The 18,382-nt window shown below is 46.9% G+C and overlaps 1 protein-coding gene across 10 annotated transcripts in view; it reads left to right on the forward strand.

Annotated features, from left to right (window-relative positions):
* The window catches only part of TNRC6A (trinucleotide repeat containing adaptor 6A), a 98,512-nt gene that overhangs the window by 71,182 nt on the left and 8,948 nt on the right, over nt 1-18,382 (forward strand). For 8 of the 10 annotated variants that reach the window (XR_007459514.1, XM_049638444.1, XM_049638445.1 and 5 more), the window contains 8 exons: nt 299-350; nt 4,130-4,272; nt 4,991-5,128; nt 5,575-5,703; nt 6,141-6,218; nt 6,492-6,702; nt 9,699-9,830; nt 18,168-18,326. Coding sequence is in view for 9 of the 10 variants with exons in the window: in XM_049638444.1 (XP_049494401.1) it covers nt 299-350; nt 4,130-4,272; nt 4,991-5,128; nt 5,575-5,703; nt 6,141-6,218; nt 6,492-6,702; nt 9,699-9,830; nt 18,168-18,326 (1,042 nt within the window). In the remaining variant the exon portion in view is untranslated. Of the gene's footprint in view, nt 1-298; nt 351-4,129; nt 4,273-4,676; nt 4,824-4,990; nt 5,129-5,574; nt 5,704-6,140; nt 6,219-6,491; nt 6,703-9,698; nt 9,831-18,167; nt 18,327-18,382 lie in introns of all 10 variants that reach the window. The other 2 variants (XM_049638450.1, XM_049638446.1) reach the window with 2 other exon arrangements.

Raw genomic sequence — 18,382 nt, forward strand, 5'->3', positions numbered from 1 at the left:
CTGATACCCCATAATGTTATAGGTGGTCTGTTAACCACCTATAATGATGGTTAAATTACCCTAATTTAACTTTTTGTTTTCTTAACAAATTATTACTTACGTTTGAGGCCTTATGAGTCTGCTGGAGGTTACAATAAAATGGGCCATGAAGCCTTCTTTATTTTTATAGTTGTAGCTAAAAACATCGGTCACATATCCTCTTTGCCTTTTGACAAATAACGAAGTAAAGGTTTTCATTTTTAATTTCTTTCCATTGATGAATGAAGGCCTGCTAACATGCCCCATTTTCTTCCTTCAGAGAGACTCACCAGAAGAAAACGTACAGAGCAATAAGATGGACCTTTCTGGAGGTAAATCAGGTTGAGTTTGTATTCATCACTGATGGACAAACGGATCTGTGACATGATCCTACTAAGCGAGCACTGACCTGGGCCAGGAGAGGGGAGGTCTGGGTTCCCGTTACGGTATCCTGTGCTCTCCAGCCCGCGTTAGAGTACGGTGGTTTATAAGCCTTCCAAGTGCACATCGCTGTGCAAGGTCTGAGGTCATGGTGATACCAGTCTGTGATTACCTCAAATCTAGTCCTGTCAGGAAGAGTCATCCAGGTTGGGTGATAGAGTCTTAGTAATTCAGGGAACGGTATGTGTAAAGGCTCAGATAATAGGACAGAGACAGTATAAGACAGCTAGAGAAATGGCAAGTAGTTCCATGCAGTGGGAGAAGAAATGTAAATTGGTTGTGGTGGTGGGAGTGTGGTAATGAAGAAGCTTTGCCTAGGGAAGGTGCTAGAAATGAGGCAGAGGCTAAAACATAGGGAGCTGGGGGGTTTGAACTTTATTCTGAAAGCACAGAATTAAATAATTTGAAGCAGGAGAATGACATGATTTGGGTTTATGTTTTAAGAAAATTATGATGGTAGGGGCACCTGGGTGACTCAGCCAGTTAAGTGCCCAGCTCTTGATTTCTGCTCAGGTCATGATCTCACCTGAGCCCTGTGTCGGACTCTGCACTAACAGCATGGAACCTGCTTAGGATTCTCTCCCTCCCTCTCTCTCTCTGCACCTCCCCTGCTCATGCATGCATGCTCTCTGTCTCTCTGTCTCTCTCAAAATAAATAAACTTTAAAAATAATAATAATAATAATAGTAAAATTATTATGGCTGCAGGTTGAAAATGTCTTAGGACAGGAAAGATTCGCGGCAGAGGACTAAGGACAAGATACCAGAACCAGTGTGAGATTTGTTGGAGTGGGATTTCAAATCCAGTGAGGATTTCAAAACTCTAAGATAGTAGGTGGGAAGACTCTTAATTCTGTGGAGATACAGGAATTAGAATCAACGAAAGTTGATAACCAGTCTGAACCAATTCATTGTGGAGGGTGAGGGAGCGGGTGTGATAAAAGCTGATTTCCACTTTCTTGCCTGAAAACTTTAGTAGGTGGTGCCGTTTTTCTGTTAGTCTGAGTCCGGGCAGGAGAGCGGACTATGCAGTGATTTGAACAGGAAGGTTTGATACAAATCTAAGGAATTATTCGAGTGACGAGGCTTTGGCTAGTAGGAGGTAAGGAGCACACTGAAGACAGACTAGCAGAGGCAAGGAGAGGTCTCTGACCTTAGGACTGAGGTGGCGTGCCCGTGCAGGGGGTCCAGACTCCTGGACCCGGCCTCTGCTCACCGCGTGGCAGAGAAGTCACGGTGGTGTCGCCCACGCGGAACTGCAGGAGCTGTGCCCCGAGGGGAGGTGTCTCACGGGAGGCTCTCTGCCACTAGACCGCCAGAGCCGCTGCCGGGGGTGCCGCGGCAGGGTGGGGTCTGTGCAGCAGGAGGGGGTGCCTGCACCCGGGAGACAGCAGTGTCTCCTGCACCCTCTGCCCGCAAAGCTGCAGTGTCAGCCGGCCAAGGGAAAGATACGGAAAGGGTCCGGGGCTGACGAAGTGAATTTGGAGCTGAGAGGCGGTAGGTCGATGGATGGCACGGTTCACCCCGCCCTTCGACCACCGTCTTCCACACGCGCCCTGTGCGCACACTGCCCTGTCCCACTGCAGTGGCAGAGCGGCTCTGTCTTAACGAGACACGGCTCTCTTTCTCTTTCTGACGGGTGAGGAAGTCTGCCCTCTCACCAAACTGAGGAGACACACACGGTCCCAGTAGTCATTGCATTGTCATTGGCGGTATTACCACCCCTCAAAGTTAGTCACAGTTGAGACTGAAAGACCGAGTTGTAAAGCGAACTTTCAACAGTTGGATAGGGTAGGAACTTTCATCAGTTCAGAGTGGATAAAATGAAAATGGGAGAGAGAAGGTTGGCCTATCCAGATAACCACACTCATGTAACAAACCATAGGAAACGTGCAGAGCTTGTACTGACCTCGTTTCTGTGATTGGTCAGACCTGTGGCTGGTGTCCTGGCTTGCTTCTGTCGCCACTCGTCCCACACTGTCCTGCTCTCACCAGTACCTCAGCGCCCCCGGGTTCCTTTGCTGCTGGAGGGATGCAGGTCTTTGTTCCCAAAGAATCCAAGCCCTGAATCATCCTGCCTTTTCTTGGTTGCTCTGGCTCTTCATTGGCCTTTACTTGTGGGCCCGGAAATGCGAAGGAGCACCCCCAGAGAACCCCCTGGGTTCTAGAGTCCTCGCGGCCCTCGTTTTGTATCAAAAAGCCCATTTCCTCTGGTGATCAGAGTCACTTCAGCCAGCAGATGAACCCCTTTTGCCTGGCGGTTCAGTGGCACAAGGAGGGCAAAATGTCCAGGTGCCGTTTTCATCTTCCAGTTCAGCGGCCTGATGTGTCTCCTCGTAGAAGGGTTTTCTCTCTCTTGAGGACTAAGGTCTCCAAATCTGTAGAGTTGCTGGAACAGGAAGCAAGAATTCTGAGTGGCTTGTTAGGTATAACAGAGAAACCATGCCGACTCTCACCTTCTGATTCCCAGACCTCTGTGTTCTGGTGATGTGGGTGGCAGTGTGCGCCATGAAGCAGAAGCCCATCCTTGAAGGATGTTGTCTCCCGACTTGGTTCGTAACCAGTTCTACCTGTCAGTTTGGCTAGCTACTTTTGGGTGACGGCGTATGTGGTCAGACCGCTTGATCCATGGGCGTGATCCCATGACCGTCCTCCCTTTGCTCTGGAGTGAGTTCCGTGGTCAGACACAGTGCTGTGGGGATATAAGGCCTTCCGCCAGACTGGGGATGCCAGAAGCTTTTCAGGCAGGAGAAACAAATCCGTATCCGGACCGTGGGTCCCGTTCTGTGAGGAGGAGGCCCCGCCTCCTCCATGGCTCACTGAATGGCACGCGAGTCGCTGTGCTGTTGTGCTGGTGGCACTTGGTGGAAATCTGTCCGCAGAGCGGTGTCTCACTAGAGTCTCTGCTACAGAGCCATGTGGAGGGATGGGGGGGGATTCTGGGGGCTGCTGGGAGCACATCGAACTTCCTCCCACAGCGTCTCTCCGGCGCCCTCTGCCGACAGAGCCTCTGCACCAACTGGCAAAGGAAAAACTGTAAAGAGCCCAGGTGTGCTTTGACTGGGCAGTCAGAAAGGGTGAATTTGGAGCTGAGAGACAGTAAACAATACGTGGTTATTATTAAAGATGAGATACATATAGGAATAAGAAATTGAGTTTGAGGTTGCAGAGAAGGCAGAATGTGGACCGTAATGGGAGAGGAAGACCTGAGAGAGGAGAAGGTGTGAGCCTGTCTTGTCTCCAGTTTCCCCATCTGCTGAATGGGGGCGAGAAGAGTAGGGTTACCAGCATGAAATTAGAGCACACGTTTGGGACAGTGAGTGCCCGGCACATTGCGCGCATCTGTCCCGATGGCGCATTCTCGTGGCGGCTGTTTTTGTTATTTGTAACTGGAAATTGTTTTTATTATAAAGTTTAGGTTAAAGATGACCAAAGACATCTTAACCTATTTACTTCAGGTTAATTGGTTCAGTAAAACAGCAGCGTCTGCTAAACCCAACTTTACTTGTGAGGAATGCAAGATTTACTAAATGCAAGCGCGTTTTTCACACGTCCTTCTCAAGGCAGAAGCCCTCCCGCAGGGAGGAAATGTTTTGCTTTCTACTGTAAATTTATCTGAAGCCAACTGAATCGTCTTCCTACATGGTAACATCATTTCCTGCCTTTATTAGGAATGTTACAAGACAAACGAATGGACATAGATAAACATAGCCTAAATATTGGTGATTACAATCGAACGGTCGGGAAAGGCCCTGGTTCTCGGCCTCAGATTTCCAAAGAGTCTTCCATGGAGCGCAGCCCTTATTTTGATAAGGTAAGTTGTTTGTTTGTTTGTTGTTTGTTTGTTTGTTTCACCCCTGTGGCTAATAACCAGTACACTTAATGGCATAATTTTCTCATTAGTGGTTAGGGCATTTAATGTAAGGTACTGCTTATAATCCAGTGCCAAATCCTACTACTGGATTTGTAGTTCATTCTCCCTTTTATGTTTCCATTTAGCATAGGGATTGCATTTTGTATTTTCTTCTGAATCCCATAAAATGTGTTTGGTTCTTGTTATGTACTCTAGAATTAACACTAATCTGATCTCTTCTGTTCTCTACCTGTTTCCTGTTGATGCTGGAATGTCATGTGACTTCTCTTCTGTTCCTGCAATGATTTCTCCCTTCTACTTGTTTGCTTGGCTGGTGTTGCACATCTTTCTGTCTGTCCAATCAGGATGGCATTGTAGCAGATGAATCCCAAAACATGCAGTTTATGTCCAGTCAAAGCATGAAGCTTCCCCCTTCAAATAGTGCACTACCTAACCAGGCCCTTGGCTCCATAGCAGGGCTGGGTATGCAAAACTTGAATTCTGTTAGACAGGTAAGTCCACGCGTGTATTTTAGGCTCTCTGTTGAATGCTTTGTAGAAGTAATAAGATCTCTCTTACTTGTAGTTACTGTGTTTAAATCAATATTACAGTGTGGTATTGCGACGTCCGTCCCTAAAGAATCCCACTGGGGTTCTGTTGCTGTCGTTTGGTTTTGCAGAATGGCAATCCCAGTATGTTCGGTGTTGGAAACACAGCAGCACAAGCCCGGGGCCTGCAGCAGCCTCCAGCACAACCTCTTAGTTCATCTCAGCCTAATCTCCGTGCTCAAGTGCCTCCTCCATTACTCTCCCCTCAGGTAGCGACTGCGGGCGTGCTCTCCCCTGTGTACCTGGAAACACTTGATATTTGAACGAGACAGTTAGGTGCTCATCACGTCGACTGGCATCTTTGAGACGCAGCTAATGCAGAATTAGCTATCTTTACGAACGGATGTGGGTTGGGTCAAGAAAATGAGTCCAAGTTCAGTTACACCTGAAATTTACCACTACCTTCCGGAAAACACGTTGAGGGGAGGAAGACAACAGCAAAGTAAATTGGCCGCTTTAAGATTTCACCCCTGTCCTCTTGTAGTTAACCCAGAAAAGTTTATATGAACGATAAAGCAAAGCAAGAACTTAACCAACCTTCCATGGTAATAGTCCACAGATTTAATTGCTCTATTGACAAGTCAAAATACACAGCACATTTAGTTAGTTTTGAGTTATTTGATCAACGTTATTAACTTGCCATTGTGATCCTAAGGTTCCAGTTTCATTGCTGAAGTATGCACCAAACAACGGTGGCCTGAATCCGCTCTTTGGCCCTCAACAGGTAGCCATGCTGAACCAGCTATCCCAACTAAACCAGCTTTCTCAGATCTCCCAGTTACAGGTGAGTCGGTTAACAGTCCTATTCAGTGCAAGTCTGTTGAGCGTCTACTGTGTGCTAATAAACCCAAGACTCTGCGGGAAGCGTGGCAGCAAACAGTGGGTGCCGTCGCCCCCAGGAAGTTTACAGTCTGTCGGGGAGGACAGGTCGTGAGCTGGAAGGGCGGGATGCTCTTCGAGCACCACCCAGTCAGATCTGGGATGGCGGAGGGAGTGGGATGGGGGCGGGGAGGGGGGGGTGAGGACATGTCCCTCATGAAGCGCAAGTAGTTTAGACCGAACCAAAGACCGAATTCAACAACGGCTTGAGGCCAGGGAGCCCCAGGAAGAGGGTACGCCAGATGAGGCCACGCCTTAGGTCCACCTGCAGCCATCCCGAAGCTTGCTCTATGACACGACTCTGACGAGGTGCTGACGGTCTTTTCGCCATCTCCCCTCCAGCGATTGTTAGCGCAGCAGCAAAGGGCGCAGAGTCAGAGAAGCGTGCCTTCTGGGAACCGGCAGCAGCAAGACCAGCAGGTAGATCGCACCTTTCTTTCCCCTTTTGCTTCGCTTGCGCTGAACTCACTTCATTCGAGCTTGTGACAAGAGAGGCGAAATGCCTGTATCAAGATACGACAAAATATGTGATGCGTTAAGTCTCCTGTTTGCCCGGAGGCCGTGTTAACTGGAGTGTGGTGATTATTCACCTTCCTGCCGGGGAGGAGGGGAATTCGGCAGTTGAGGGGGGAATACCTGGGTATCCCTAAAGACTTTCTCTCCAGTGTTTCCCGATCACTTGGTTGTTTTCAGGGTCGACCTCTTAGTGTGCAGCAGCAAATGATGCAGCAGTCTCGCCAACTGGACCCCAACCTGTTGGTGAAGCAACAGACCCCGCCAGCTCAGCAGCAGCCACTCCATCAGCCAGCCATGAAACCTTTCCTCGAGAACGTCATGCCCCACACTACACCCGAGCTGCAGAAAGGGCCGTCACCAATAAATGCTTTCAGCAACTTCCCTATAGGTGGGTTTCTCCTTGGCCGGGGCATTCACCTGACACCAGGAGCCACTGCCTGACGTCTTCTCCCTTGGCGGCACCGTTCTGTCCCCTCGGAACCGCGCCGGCTCTGTGGCTCGTTCCTCTCTGGGAGCTGCCCTGCCTCTCCCAGGGTCAGCCTATCTCCCTGCTTCCAGGAAGGCCTCTCTCCATTCCAGAAAACCATGCTGTTTCAAAAACTCCCTGCTCATTTAAAGTGGGTTAGAATAAAGGTGAAGTTGCTCTCGAGCCCCAGGTGGTTTCCTTGTAGAGTGTTGGGGGGGGGGGGGGGGGGGGGGGGGGTGGTGAGTAACCACATGCCAGAGACACCCGGAGCAGTGCTGCTTTGGGGAATAACTGGGATGAGTGGCTTCTGTGGGGCAGCGCCTGAAATTGTCACGATTGTCTGAGTCTTTAGGGGTGATTTCTGGCTTGAGTGTTGAGTGTAGGACACAGAGGCAGGAGGGTTGCCTCTGTTGCCCTTGCAGTAGCCCCCCTCTTCCTTTCTTTCCCTGTCTCCCTCTGGAAACTTCAGGCTTGTATGTTTTCCCCCTCCCTGGGTCTCTTTTCTCTTTGTGCCTCTGATTATATTTTGAGCCTTGATTGTCGACACTCTGTTGATTTTGCTTTTGCTTCTGCTTTCTCTCTTTTCCCTTAAAATGGCTTCTCGAAAGCCAGCTTGATTGGTAGCCAGCCCAAGTGTGTTGAAGACAGCTAACGAGCTAGCCTGCTCTTGGCCGTGGGCGGGGTGGGGCCTGCTGTTGCCCTGCTTCGCTTCACTCTGGCTCCCCCTCGTATTGCTGCGGACTCTCAGCAAGGACAGAGAGATACATTTTCCTGGTTAAGAGGTCTGCCTAACCCATACCAACACAGCATGGTTGTCTAAATCAGGCATTGGCAGACTGGAGCCTGTTGGCCACATTTGGCCGGTGGCCTGGTTTTGTAAAGAAAGTTTTATTGGAACACAGCCATGGTCTTTTGTTAGCATATTTTCTGTGGTTGCTTTTGTGCTACAACAGAGTTGCACAGAGACCCACAGACCTTGTGGCCCACAGAGCCTGAGATACTTACTATTTGAAGCTTCACAGAAAAATTTGCCGAGTCTTGGGTCTGGTTGATGAGTCCAGAGAACAGCAAATGTAATTGCTGTCTTCCAAAAATTGGGATGATATTAGAGAATTTACGTTATTAAAGTGTTTTTTTAATGTTTTATTCATTTTTGAGAGAGAGACACAGAGTGTGAATGGGGGAGGGGCAGAGAGAGAGGGAGACACAGGATCCGAAGCAGGCTCCAGGCTCTGAGCTGTCAGCACAGAGCCCAGTGCGGGGCTCGAACTCACAAACCGTGAGATCCTGACCTGAGCCAAAGTTGGTCACCTAACTGAGCCACCCAGGCGCCCCACGTTATTAAAGTTTTTAAGTTTGACCTGATATCACATGGACTGTCGTCAAACCCAAGTATTTAAAACTATTTGTTTTGAAATTTTAAAATACGAACCACCTGGCTATGTGGCCAGAGATTCTGGCTCCCATTGAAAAGTGTTCATTTTTAACAAGAATCTCAGATGATTCTGATGTTGATGGTCCCTGGATCACACTTAAGAAACCCTGGCTTGGGGCGCCTGGGTGGCGCAGTCGGTTAAGCGTCCGACTTCAGCCAGGTCACGATCTCGCGGTCCGTGAGTTCGAGCCCCGCGTCAGGCTCTGGGCTGATGGCTCGGAGCCTGGAGCCTGTTTCCGATTCTGTGTCTCCCTCTCTCTCTACCCCTCCCCCGTTCATGCTCTGTCTCTCTCTGTCCCAAAAATAAATTAAAAAAAAAAAAAAAAAAAAACCGTTGAAAAAAAAAAAGAAACCCTGGCTTAACAGTCAGTTTTCTGACCCACAGTATGCAAGATGGAAATTTCCATCCTGTTCCAACAGAGTATCTGAGTGTGATGTGTTTCATCACCAAAGGTCAAGGAAGTTGCGCCTTGAGATATGGGAGTCTCTATTAGAGCAGGACGTTTTTACTTTTTTTTTTTTTTAATGTTTGTTTTACTTTTGACAGAGAGCACAAGTGGGGAAGGGGCAGAGATCGAGAGGGGGTCAGAGGATCCAAAGCAGGCTTCGCACTGACAGCAGAGAGCCTGATGCGGGGCTCAGACTCACGAACCATGGGATTGTGACCTGAGCCAAAGTCAGATGCTTAACCAACCGAGCCACCCAGGCGCCCCAGGACATTTTTGCTTTTCAATGACGGTGTCCTTTGGCTGGCCAGCCAGTTGAAAACTTTTGTTTATAAGCAAAAGATAACTGAACGTGATTCCCTATGTTTCTTCATGCGTGGTGCTCTTGGGGGATAGCTAAAGAGATCTGTTTTATTGGAGATAAACTTTAATATTGAGCTTCCTTAAAATTGTCTTTTTACCAGGGAAATTTATTTGTTTGCTTGTTTATCGTTTGAGAGAGAGCAAGCACAAGAGGGGCAGAGGGAGAGAGAGACGATCTTAAGCAGGCTCCACACTCAGCATGGAGCCAAATGTGGGGCTTGATCCTAGAACCCTGAGATCATGACCTGAGCCCGAAATCAAGAGTTGGATGCTCCAACTGCCTGAGCCACCAAGGTGCCCCACCAAGGAATTTTAAAATAATCATATTCTGTAGAGAAATAGTTTTCCACATTAACACAATTATAGTTTTATAGTTTTAACAGTTTCATGGTTTGAAAACATTGGGTTATTGAATATTAGAATATCTATTGAGGATTTCTACACAACCTTGGCCAGGGGCCCACAGTGTTCTGCCTACCTTGTGCTTGTCTGTAATCATTTGGCTGTGCACATTTGTAGGGTGATACCTGCTAAGGAACAGTCACAGGTCACAGGATTAAAAACATTAGATTAGTTACATGTTTTTTTCTAGAAAATGGAAGTCGTGGTATTGGAAGGAAAACATGTTATGTTTTATAAAGTGGTTTTCTATTAAAATATTGTTTTGTTTTTAGGCTTGAACTCAAACTTGAATGTAAATATGGATATGAACAGTATTAAAGAGCCACAGTCAAGACTAAGGAAGTGGACTACAGTGGACAGCATTTCTGTGAACACATCTTTGGATCAAAACTCCAGCAAACATGGTATGAAATACATTCTTACATGTTGTACTTAAACAAACAAAACAAAAGCCTATAAAATACTAAATTTAGGCTTTTATTTTCTCTTAAATGTCTGTATTTGTAGCCAAATCCACGTAGACCCTTTCCTCATTATTAAAAAGTGCTTATTAGTTATTAAATCTTAGTTAAATTTTTAAAAAGGCACAATTAACACAATTAATGATTTTGTACAAAATCGAGATTCAGTATACATTTGGGGTTTAAAAATTTGTCCCTCTTTAATGGTCATTTAGGTTTTTGCAATAGATTTGGTCGTTCTAGTGTTCTACTTAACATTTACTTAATTTAGTATGATGGGGAGGGTATTAAAAACTCCCAGCATAATTTGATTTCTGTCAGCGTTTTGTATAATGGCACATTTTCTTCATGTATTTTGTTGCTTTGTGTAAATCATAGAGATTTCAATATTATTGTCTTTTCATCTGTTAGTTACATTTGTTTTTTAGAAATATAATTTTCAACCTGTTTAACATCAATCCATCTAGCAAATGTTAGTGGAACATTTTCTGCTTTCCAAAGGACCGTTCTTGGCCACCTGGACTACATAGATACACATGCACACGCACGCACACCATTGAGCATAGATGAGCCAGGAGCAGTACTTGCCCTGAACGGAGCTCTTTGGTTTGGTAGCAAAAGTCAGCATGTAACAGCTTTTACACCCTGTGGTAGGTGCCAGGAACACGGACGGACTGAGATGTTGGCACACGTGGGATGGCAGTGTGCGGTTCACTGTTGGGGGGTGGCAGGGGGCAGGAACGACAACCTGTCGGTGCGCTGGGTCTGGAAAGGCTTTTATACGGAGACTAAGAAGCGGGTCTTCAGACCACATGAAGGGGTAGAGAGAGGATGGCAAAAAGAGTAGAGCATTTGAAAAGTTCAAACGCAGGACAACCCGCGGGGTTCTGTTATGCACGCGTGTCACGGAGGTGAGGGGGCAAAGGGAGGAAGAAGAATCTAGGACAGTAGAGGCCAGAATGAGCAAATCACAGACCACTTTGTGCCGTAAATCATCTTAAACTTTCAACCCAGAGACACAGAAGACTCCAAGCAGTGTAAGTGAGGCAGAAGGCAGTGGATGAGGAGAGAGTGCACCAAAAAGAGCCTTAGAATTAAGGATGGAAGGGCTGGGTAACTAACATAAGTCCTTGTGCAAATACATGATTATCCGTAACGTACCTCCTGGGCCTCTCTCCTTCATCCCAACCCCTTGACCTTTAAGACTGGGCTTGGGGTGGGGTGCCTGGGTGGCTTAGTTGGTTAAGTGCCCAACTCTTTTTTAAAAAAAGAATTTTTTTTTTTTAATGTTTATTTTTGAGAGAGAGAGAGAGGGAGACACAGAATCTGAAGCAGGATCCAGGCTCTGTCTGAGCGGTCAGCACAATGCCTGTTGTGAGGCTAGAACCATGAGATCATGACCTGAGCTGAAGTTAGACGCTTAACCGACTGAGCCACCCAGGCGCCCTGCGCCCGACTCTTGATTTTGGGTCAGATCATGATCTCACAGTTCATGAGATCTAGCCCTGCATCAGGCTCTGCCCTGACAGCATAGAGCCTGCTTGGGATTCTCTCTGCCCCTCCCCTGCTGACACTTTTTCTGTCTCTCAAAATAAATAAACTTTAAAAAGGGGGGGTAACTCCTGGGTGGCTCAGTCGGTTAGGCGTCCAACTTCGGCTCAGGTCACAATCTTGAAGTTTGGAGTTGGAGCCCCACGTCGGGCTCTGTGCCGGCCGCTCAGAGCCTGGAACCTGCTTTAGATTCTGTGTCTCCCTCTCTCTGCCCCTCCTCTGCTCCTGGTCTCTTTCTCTCGAAAATAAATAAAACATTAAAAAAAAATGTTTTCTAAAGAAATCAGGAATAGAGGCCAGCGCTCAGAAGAAAAATCTGAGCTAGAATAAGGTTTGGTATTCATCAGAATGTTGAGGTCATGGACATGGACGAGGTTGCCCAGAGCAGTGGAGCCTAGAAAAGAACAAGGACAGCATCCAGGTGTGGCTCTAGTGAAAGGAGTAGCTGGAGAGGTCAGATGTAGAGAGCCAGAGAAACGCTTCTGTCATACGGTTTTCTGTCTTCTCAGGGTAAAATGGAGTTTTCCATGTCTGCCCTGCTTATCTGAGCCTCAGTTTCTTTGTAAAAATGACCTCTTGCCTTCCGTGCACTGCTGTGGCAGGTGTCACATCCCTCATGTACCCTACAGTGCTCGGCATACTGACCCAGGGCACGCCGGTACATGGTGTGTGTCACATAAATGGGGTCCTCAGCATAGATTTTAAAGTCACATACACTTAGGATTTCATCCCAGTTCCTAAACTCCTTAAGCCACAGTGTTTGCACCTGCAAAAGGAAATGAGCCCTCCCAGAATTGTTAACGGGACTGAATGCGGTAACAGCCGTCAAGCTCTTCCGTTGCAGCTTGGCACCTGGTGTGTGCCCATTTGGGCGGCGGGGCCTTCCTGTAAGCAGCCCGTTCCTGTGTGTCCTTCATTGGCTTCAATTAATCAAATGATTTTGTATTTATATTTTATCTTCTTTTACAACTTAATGTTGATCTTTTTTTCCCACTCATTTTATCGCATGGACTGTTTTTGCATAAATCTGCAGTGTAAGCAGTAAATTCTTAAGTTTTTTAGTTACTAGCTTAAACAGTAAATACTTTTATTCTTATATATGTTCTAGGAAAGTGCTCTTCTTCCGAATAAGGAAGAGGTTGATCCTTTTTCTTTGCTCCAGTCTAGATCCCTGCTGTTCTTTATTTACTTAATTTGATGCTTGAAACTTAGTCATTCTTTCTTTTCTTAAAAATATTTCTATTAGTAATACAAATTACTTAATATTTACATGCTTCTCTGCTCCCAGAATGTTCTCCTTGTCTGTACTTGAGCAGGTGGCATAGCTGATAGTAACTAACCCAAGACCAGTGGTTTTTGTTTCATAGGTATTATTTCGGTATCTCCAGACTTACATTTCATCCCCTTAAAAATTAAGAATGGGGCACTGGGTGGCTCAGTCAGTTAAGCGATCGACTCTTGAATTCAGCTTGGACCGTGATCCCGGGGTTGTGGGATTGAGCCCTGTGTTGGGCTTCGGGCTAAGCATGGAGCCTACTTAAGATTCTGTCTCTGTCTCTCTCTCTCTCTCTCTCTCTCTCTCTCTCTGCCCCTCCCCCTGGACCCCCTGCACAGGTTCTCCTTCTCTCTCAAAAATTTTTTCAAAATCAAGAATGTTTGATCTGATGTATTCTGTTTGGTTGCTTTGATTCTTTCTTTGTCATTGTATTTTTTCCTCCTCTGTAAAAATGATTTCGGAAATACTTCTTGACCCGGTTGTGGTTTTGGTCTTCAGCTCCAGAAGGAAAGATGGTTTGATATCTGTATGTGAGAGCCTGCTAAATGTCGAGTCTCGGAGTGTTGGCTTTTTCAGAAAGCTTTGCAGTCTGTGTAAAGAAGTGCTTTTTCTTACACTACTACCCTCCAGTTCCTCACACTCTCACGTTCTCCCCTCCCGGGGCTGCTCCTTCCTGATCGGTGGCTCCTGCTGGCCTCTCTCCCAGCAGAGACTCGGAATCTTTTTTGTTGGCTTTGCTTTTCCCTTTCCTTATATTAAGAAGAGGGAGAGGAATGTTAATCATCCTATTCCCATTATTGATAGTTCACTGCGGTTTCCCTTTCTCGCTTATAATCAAATTCACACCTGGCTGTCGGTGTTCAGCTAGGTGCCGGCCCACGTGTTATGTTTTGTTAGACCCTCACGATTTTGAGATCATCTTTTTCAGCATCCGTGTAAACATTCAGAAAACTTCACGCACAAATTCAGACTTGTGGCGTCTCTTAGAAACAAGCAGGCCTGGCGGCACGGAGCTCCGGAGCAGTGACCACCCGGAGCGGGGTAGCTGCCTGCTGGTGCGCTCGCTGCCCCGCCCCGTGGTCCCCACCCCCACCCCCCACCCCCCACCCCCGACCAGCCCCGGGTGGCAGCATTTGCCTTTTGCGTTTGCACGTACTTGGGAGTGCGGGGCTTGTTCCGTTTCTCTTCTCCCTCCCCTCACACCTGTGCCCTCCCTTCCACTGGGGGAAAGAGATTTGCCTACAATCCCTAACCAGAGAGATCTCGCTCTCGAGTTTGCCTGTAGCCAACCTCCCTCGCGTCTTCATCAACCCTGAGTTCATGTTGGCATTTGTGCTTCCCTGTTGTGGAAGAGAGGGGCTGTTGTCCCCTAGCAGTGGAGCAGGGTAGAGATCATCTTTAAGGGGGAGGCATGTGATGGTAGTGTTCAGGCTCGCGTCAGACCCGAGCTGAGGCTGGGGAAGGCTTTGGCCGGCATTGACTGCTCACAACACTGTCTGAGATGGGGTCTCTGTTTATCACCATAGAGAGCTAGTAATAAGTTACTTGTGGAGCAGAGAAGAAAGGGCGAACCCAGGAGACCTTCTGTGTCAGAAGTCCCCAAGACCACTTTCAAGGTCACTGGTTTGCCAGAAGAATTGACAGAAGTCAGGAAAGCTGTATGACTCATGGTTATGCTTTATTACAGCAAAAGAATACAGACGGAAGTCAGCAAAGGAAAAAGGTGCATAGGGCAGAGTCCAGGAGAAGTTTCCTGTTGTCCTCTCCCAGTGAAGTTTCACGGACTTCATTCTCCGGCCACAGTGTGTGAAACCACATACAAAGTATTGCTGACCAGAGAGGCTCACACAAGCCTTGGCATCCAGGGTCTTTATCGGGGGGTCAGTCACATAGGCATTAGCACCTGCGTGGTTGTGTTACGCGGTCTCCAATCCCCGCACACCTCTCAGAGATCTGATAAAAATACTGTATGACCCAGGCCTCGGGCAGACAGAAGTAGATGTTCACCAGAAGTCACCTTGTTACCAGAAATTATCTGGCTTGGCTGAGGTGCAGGGTATGCAAAGGTACTCTTATCTGCAGGATATGCTGTGGGCTTGGAGGAGCCCAGGAGTGAGGGAGGGCCAGTCTCGTAGCTCTTTGTAATGTGTACTCTGGGCCTACTGTCCTAACTCTTTACTGCACACCTTCCGGCGTAAGAAAAGACAGATTCGTTAAGTGAGGTAGGGTGGAATGGCAAGGACATCTGACCAGGAAGTTGTGCGTGCGTCGCAGAAGGGTTGGACCAGGTTATCTGGGAAGCTTTATGGTCTTAAGATCCTACAACTAGAAGGCAGTTGATAAAATCTTTTCCCCTCATCAGCACCCAGCACGTTGTTCTGTGGTGGGGGTACATATATAGAATATTTATTTCCGTCTTGGGGTTGAGGGCAGTAGCTGAAGGATTCCAGAAGAAGGTTGTGATCTCTTAAGCTGAGATTACGAAAGATAACAGGAGTTAACCAAGCAGAGGTGATGAGAGGAGAACCCAGGGCTGATGGGTGGAGGCCTTATAAATGATTGAAGAGTTTGAGTATTCCCCCCTCTGCAATGGAGACCTGTTGGAGAACGTTCAGCTGGGAAGTGGCATGTTTTGTATTTGGGATTACTCTGGCTGCTTTGTGGAGACCTGGGGAGTGGAGATCAGCTGGGGCGAGGAGATCAGCTGGGAAACTTCTGTGCCTGATCCAGAGCTTAGCCAAACAAGAGACAGTGTAGCCTGACCCAGTGTAGTCATTACTCAAGAGCTATATGATCATTTCACAGTACATAAGAGCATCAAATTCTTACGTTGTGCACTTGAAACTAACACAGTGTTATACGTCAGCTATATCTCAGAATTTTTTGAAGACGAGATTAAACAAGTTACAAAGACACCCACTGAAACAAAAACGTAAGTCTTCCACATTTTCAGAAAAGAGAAAAACAGGTATTTTTAGAGTTTTTAAGGAATCTATAAAGAAATCGGGGCTCCTGGGTGGTCAAGTCAGTTAAGCACCCGACGGTTGATTTCGGCTCAGGTCATGATCTCACAGTTTGTGATTTTGAAGCCCAAGTCTGGGCTTTGTGCCGACAGCACAGCGCTTGCTTGGGATTTTCTCCTCTCTCTCTCTGCCTGTCCCTGCTCTCATTCTCTCCTCCCTCTCCCTCCCTCTCTCTCTCTTTCTATCAAAATAAGTAAACTTAAAAAAAAAAAGAATCTGTGAAGAAATAAAAGGCATCATATAAAATAATATGAGAAACTAGAACCAAAATATATATAAAATTGATAAGCAGAATGAGCCAAAGTAATTTATCAAAATAAATTCAGATTGAATCATAAAGCAAAATCCAACTCTTTGCATACAAGGGACCCAAAACAAAATAATTCAGAAATCACTGCATTTGGGGGACCTGGGTGGCTCAGCCGGTTGAGCATCCAATTCTTGGTTTCAGCTGAGCTCATGATCCCAGGGTCATGGGATCAAGCCCCGAGTTGGACTGAGATTGGAGCCTGTTTGGGATTCTCTCTCTCCCTCTTCCTTCTGCCCTGCCTTCACTCGCTCAGCGGCATGCGCGCTCTATCAAAACTAAATTGTTGCAGTTGTGCAAAACAAAAAATTGTAGGAAGCAGAATTGATAGGACTTAGTGATTTAAGATAATGGGCGTGGGGGGGGGGGGGTTGGGTGGCAGCCAGGAGAGCCTCTCTGCTTTCTAACCTAAGCAGCATCAAATCTGTCCCTCTGATTAACACGTTTGTGACATTCGGTCCTCTCCACTGGATTTTTATCTTGAAACTTTATTTGAGTAACCTTGGCTTAAAGGTCAGTTTGCTAGTTTGTGAACCTTGGACTGATGATTATCAGAAATGGAAGGTGAAATGGTCACGTGGTAGAAAGAACATCGAACCCTGAATCAAACAGACCTGAATTCTAAGTTACATTTGCCACTCAGTGGCATATCACATTTGGAATTTTTCTTAAGCGTGGGAGTGGTAGTTGACATGATGGCAAAATGGCAAAATAGACACAGACCTGGGATTTGAGACCTAGCTCTGCTATTTATTAGCTGTTGGCAAGTAACTTAACCTTTACCTGCTAAGTGGGAGTATAATAATACCTCCTATGGTGTTTGGAGGGTGAATAAGGCAACACCTCAGAAGCACTCAAGCACTAGGACAGGGTGAGACACTAGTGCCCAGGCGGTGTTGGCCTTCCTTATGGTCACCGCTCACACGCCCGCCTCTAAGACACAGCATTTCTGTGGCGTAAATCCAGCTCTGCTTGCTTCAACTACACCTGCCGCCTATACGATCTCATTTCCCATCTTCTGCACCTTCTCCCATGAAGCAATTAATAGAAGGTAATTAGGGGCCCCCGCATAGTTCAGACAGTTAAATGTCTGGCTTTGGCGAGGTCATGATCTCACGGTCCGTGGGTTCAAGCTCTGTGTCAGGCACTCTGCTGTCAGCAAAAAATAGACAAGGTATATCTATTAAAAATAAATAAACAGGGGCACTTGGTGGCTCAGTTGGTTAAGCGTCTGACTTTAGCTCAGGTCATGATCTCACGGTCCGTGAGTTCGAGCCCCACGTCGGGCTCTGCACTGACAGCTCAGAGCCTGGAACCTGCTTCCAGTTCTGTGTCTCCCTCTCTCTCTGCCCCTCCTCGACTCATGCTCTGTTCTCAAAAAAATAAATAAAGATTTAAAAAAATTTTTAATAAGACAAAACAAAGATCAGTGTGGAGAATAAGTCATCAGGAAACAAGTGACAATTTCTAAGTGAGCATAAATTGTCTTTTTGTGGGATTTCACACTCAATTTTGATAACAGGTAGCTTCACTAATGTGGTATGGTCACGAGGGGGTGTGTATAAGTAGAAATATAAACATCCTGAAAAAAAAGGATATTTGTCTTCATTACATGCATAGCAGTCTCGATTCTCGGGTACACCTCTTTGGCACTCACAGTGTTCCCCACCATCATTCTTCCTTTTCCACGGTTCTTTTCTTCTCTCCATCACTCCTCATCACCCCCTGCCCATCCTCCCCCCACACACACCTCCTGGACAGAGACTTCACTGTGCTCGGTCTCCATGTAGGCCAAGATACCAGTGTTTTAACGATTTGAAAAGAAGTGTGTACCCGTACCCATACCCGGGTCACTTGTTGATGGCTCTGGTCCTTATTATCCTTCCGGAAATAAAATTCATGATGATAATTTCCAGATCTCGGTACATGAGAGCCTGAAAAGTGACTGAAGTCTGGGAGAGTGCAGAGCCTTGTTTTCGCCTTGCCTTTTCACATGGCCTGCAGAACACAACTTGGAACCCGCAGACCCATGACGAGTTCTCTCTTGCTATTGGAGAAACCGCAAGAAATAAATCACGCGTATATTTTGCCTCATGTTCACTGTCCTGTGTCTCCCTCTGTAGGTGCTATTTCAAGTGGTTTCAGGCTGGAAGAGTCTCCGTTTGTTCCCTATGACTTTATGAACAGCAGTACTTCTCCAGCCAGTCCTCCAGGTTCAATAGGAGACGGCTGGCCACGTGCCAAATCGCCTAACGGCTCTAGCAGTGTTAATTGGCCACCAGGTAAAGTGCTGCCGGCTTCCTCCGTGGGGGTTTCTTCCCAGTAAGGTTGTGTTATC

The sequence above is a fragment of the Panthera uncia genome, chromosome E3 (genome assembly GCF_023721935.1).
Source record: "Panthera uncia isolate 11264 chromosome E3, Puncia_PCG_1.0, whole genome shotgun sequence".
NCBI lineage: Eukaryota > Metazoa > Chordata > Mammalia > Carnivora > Felidae > Panthera > Panthera uncia.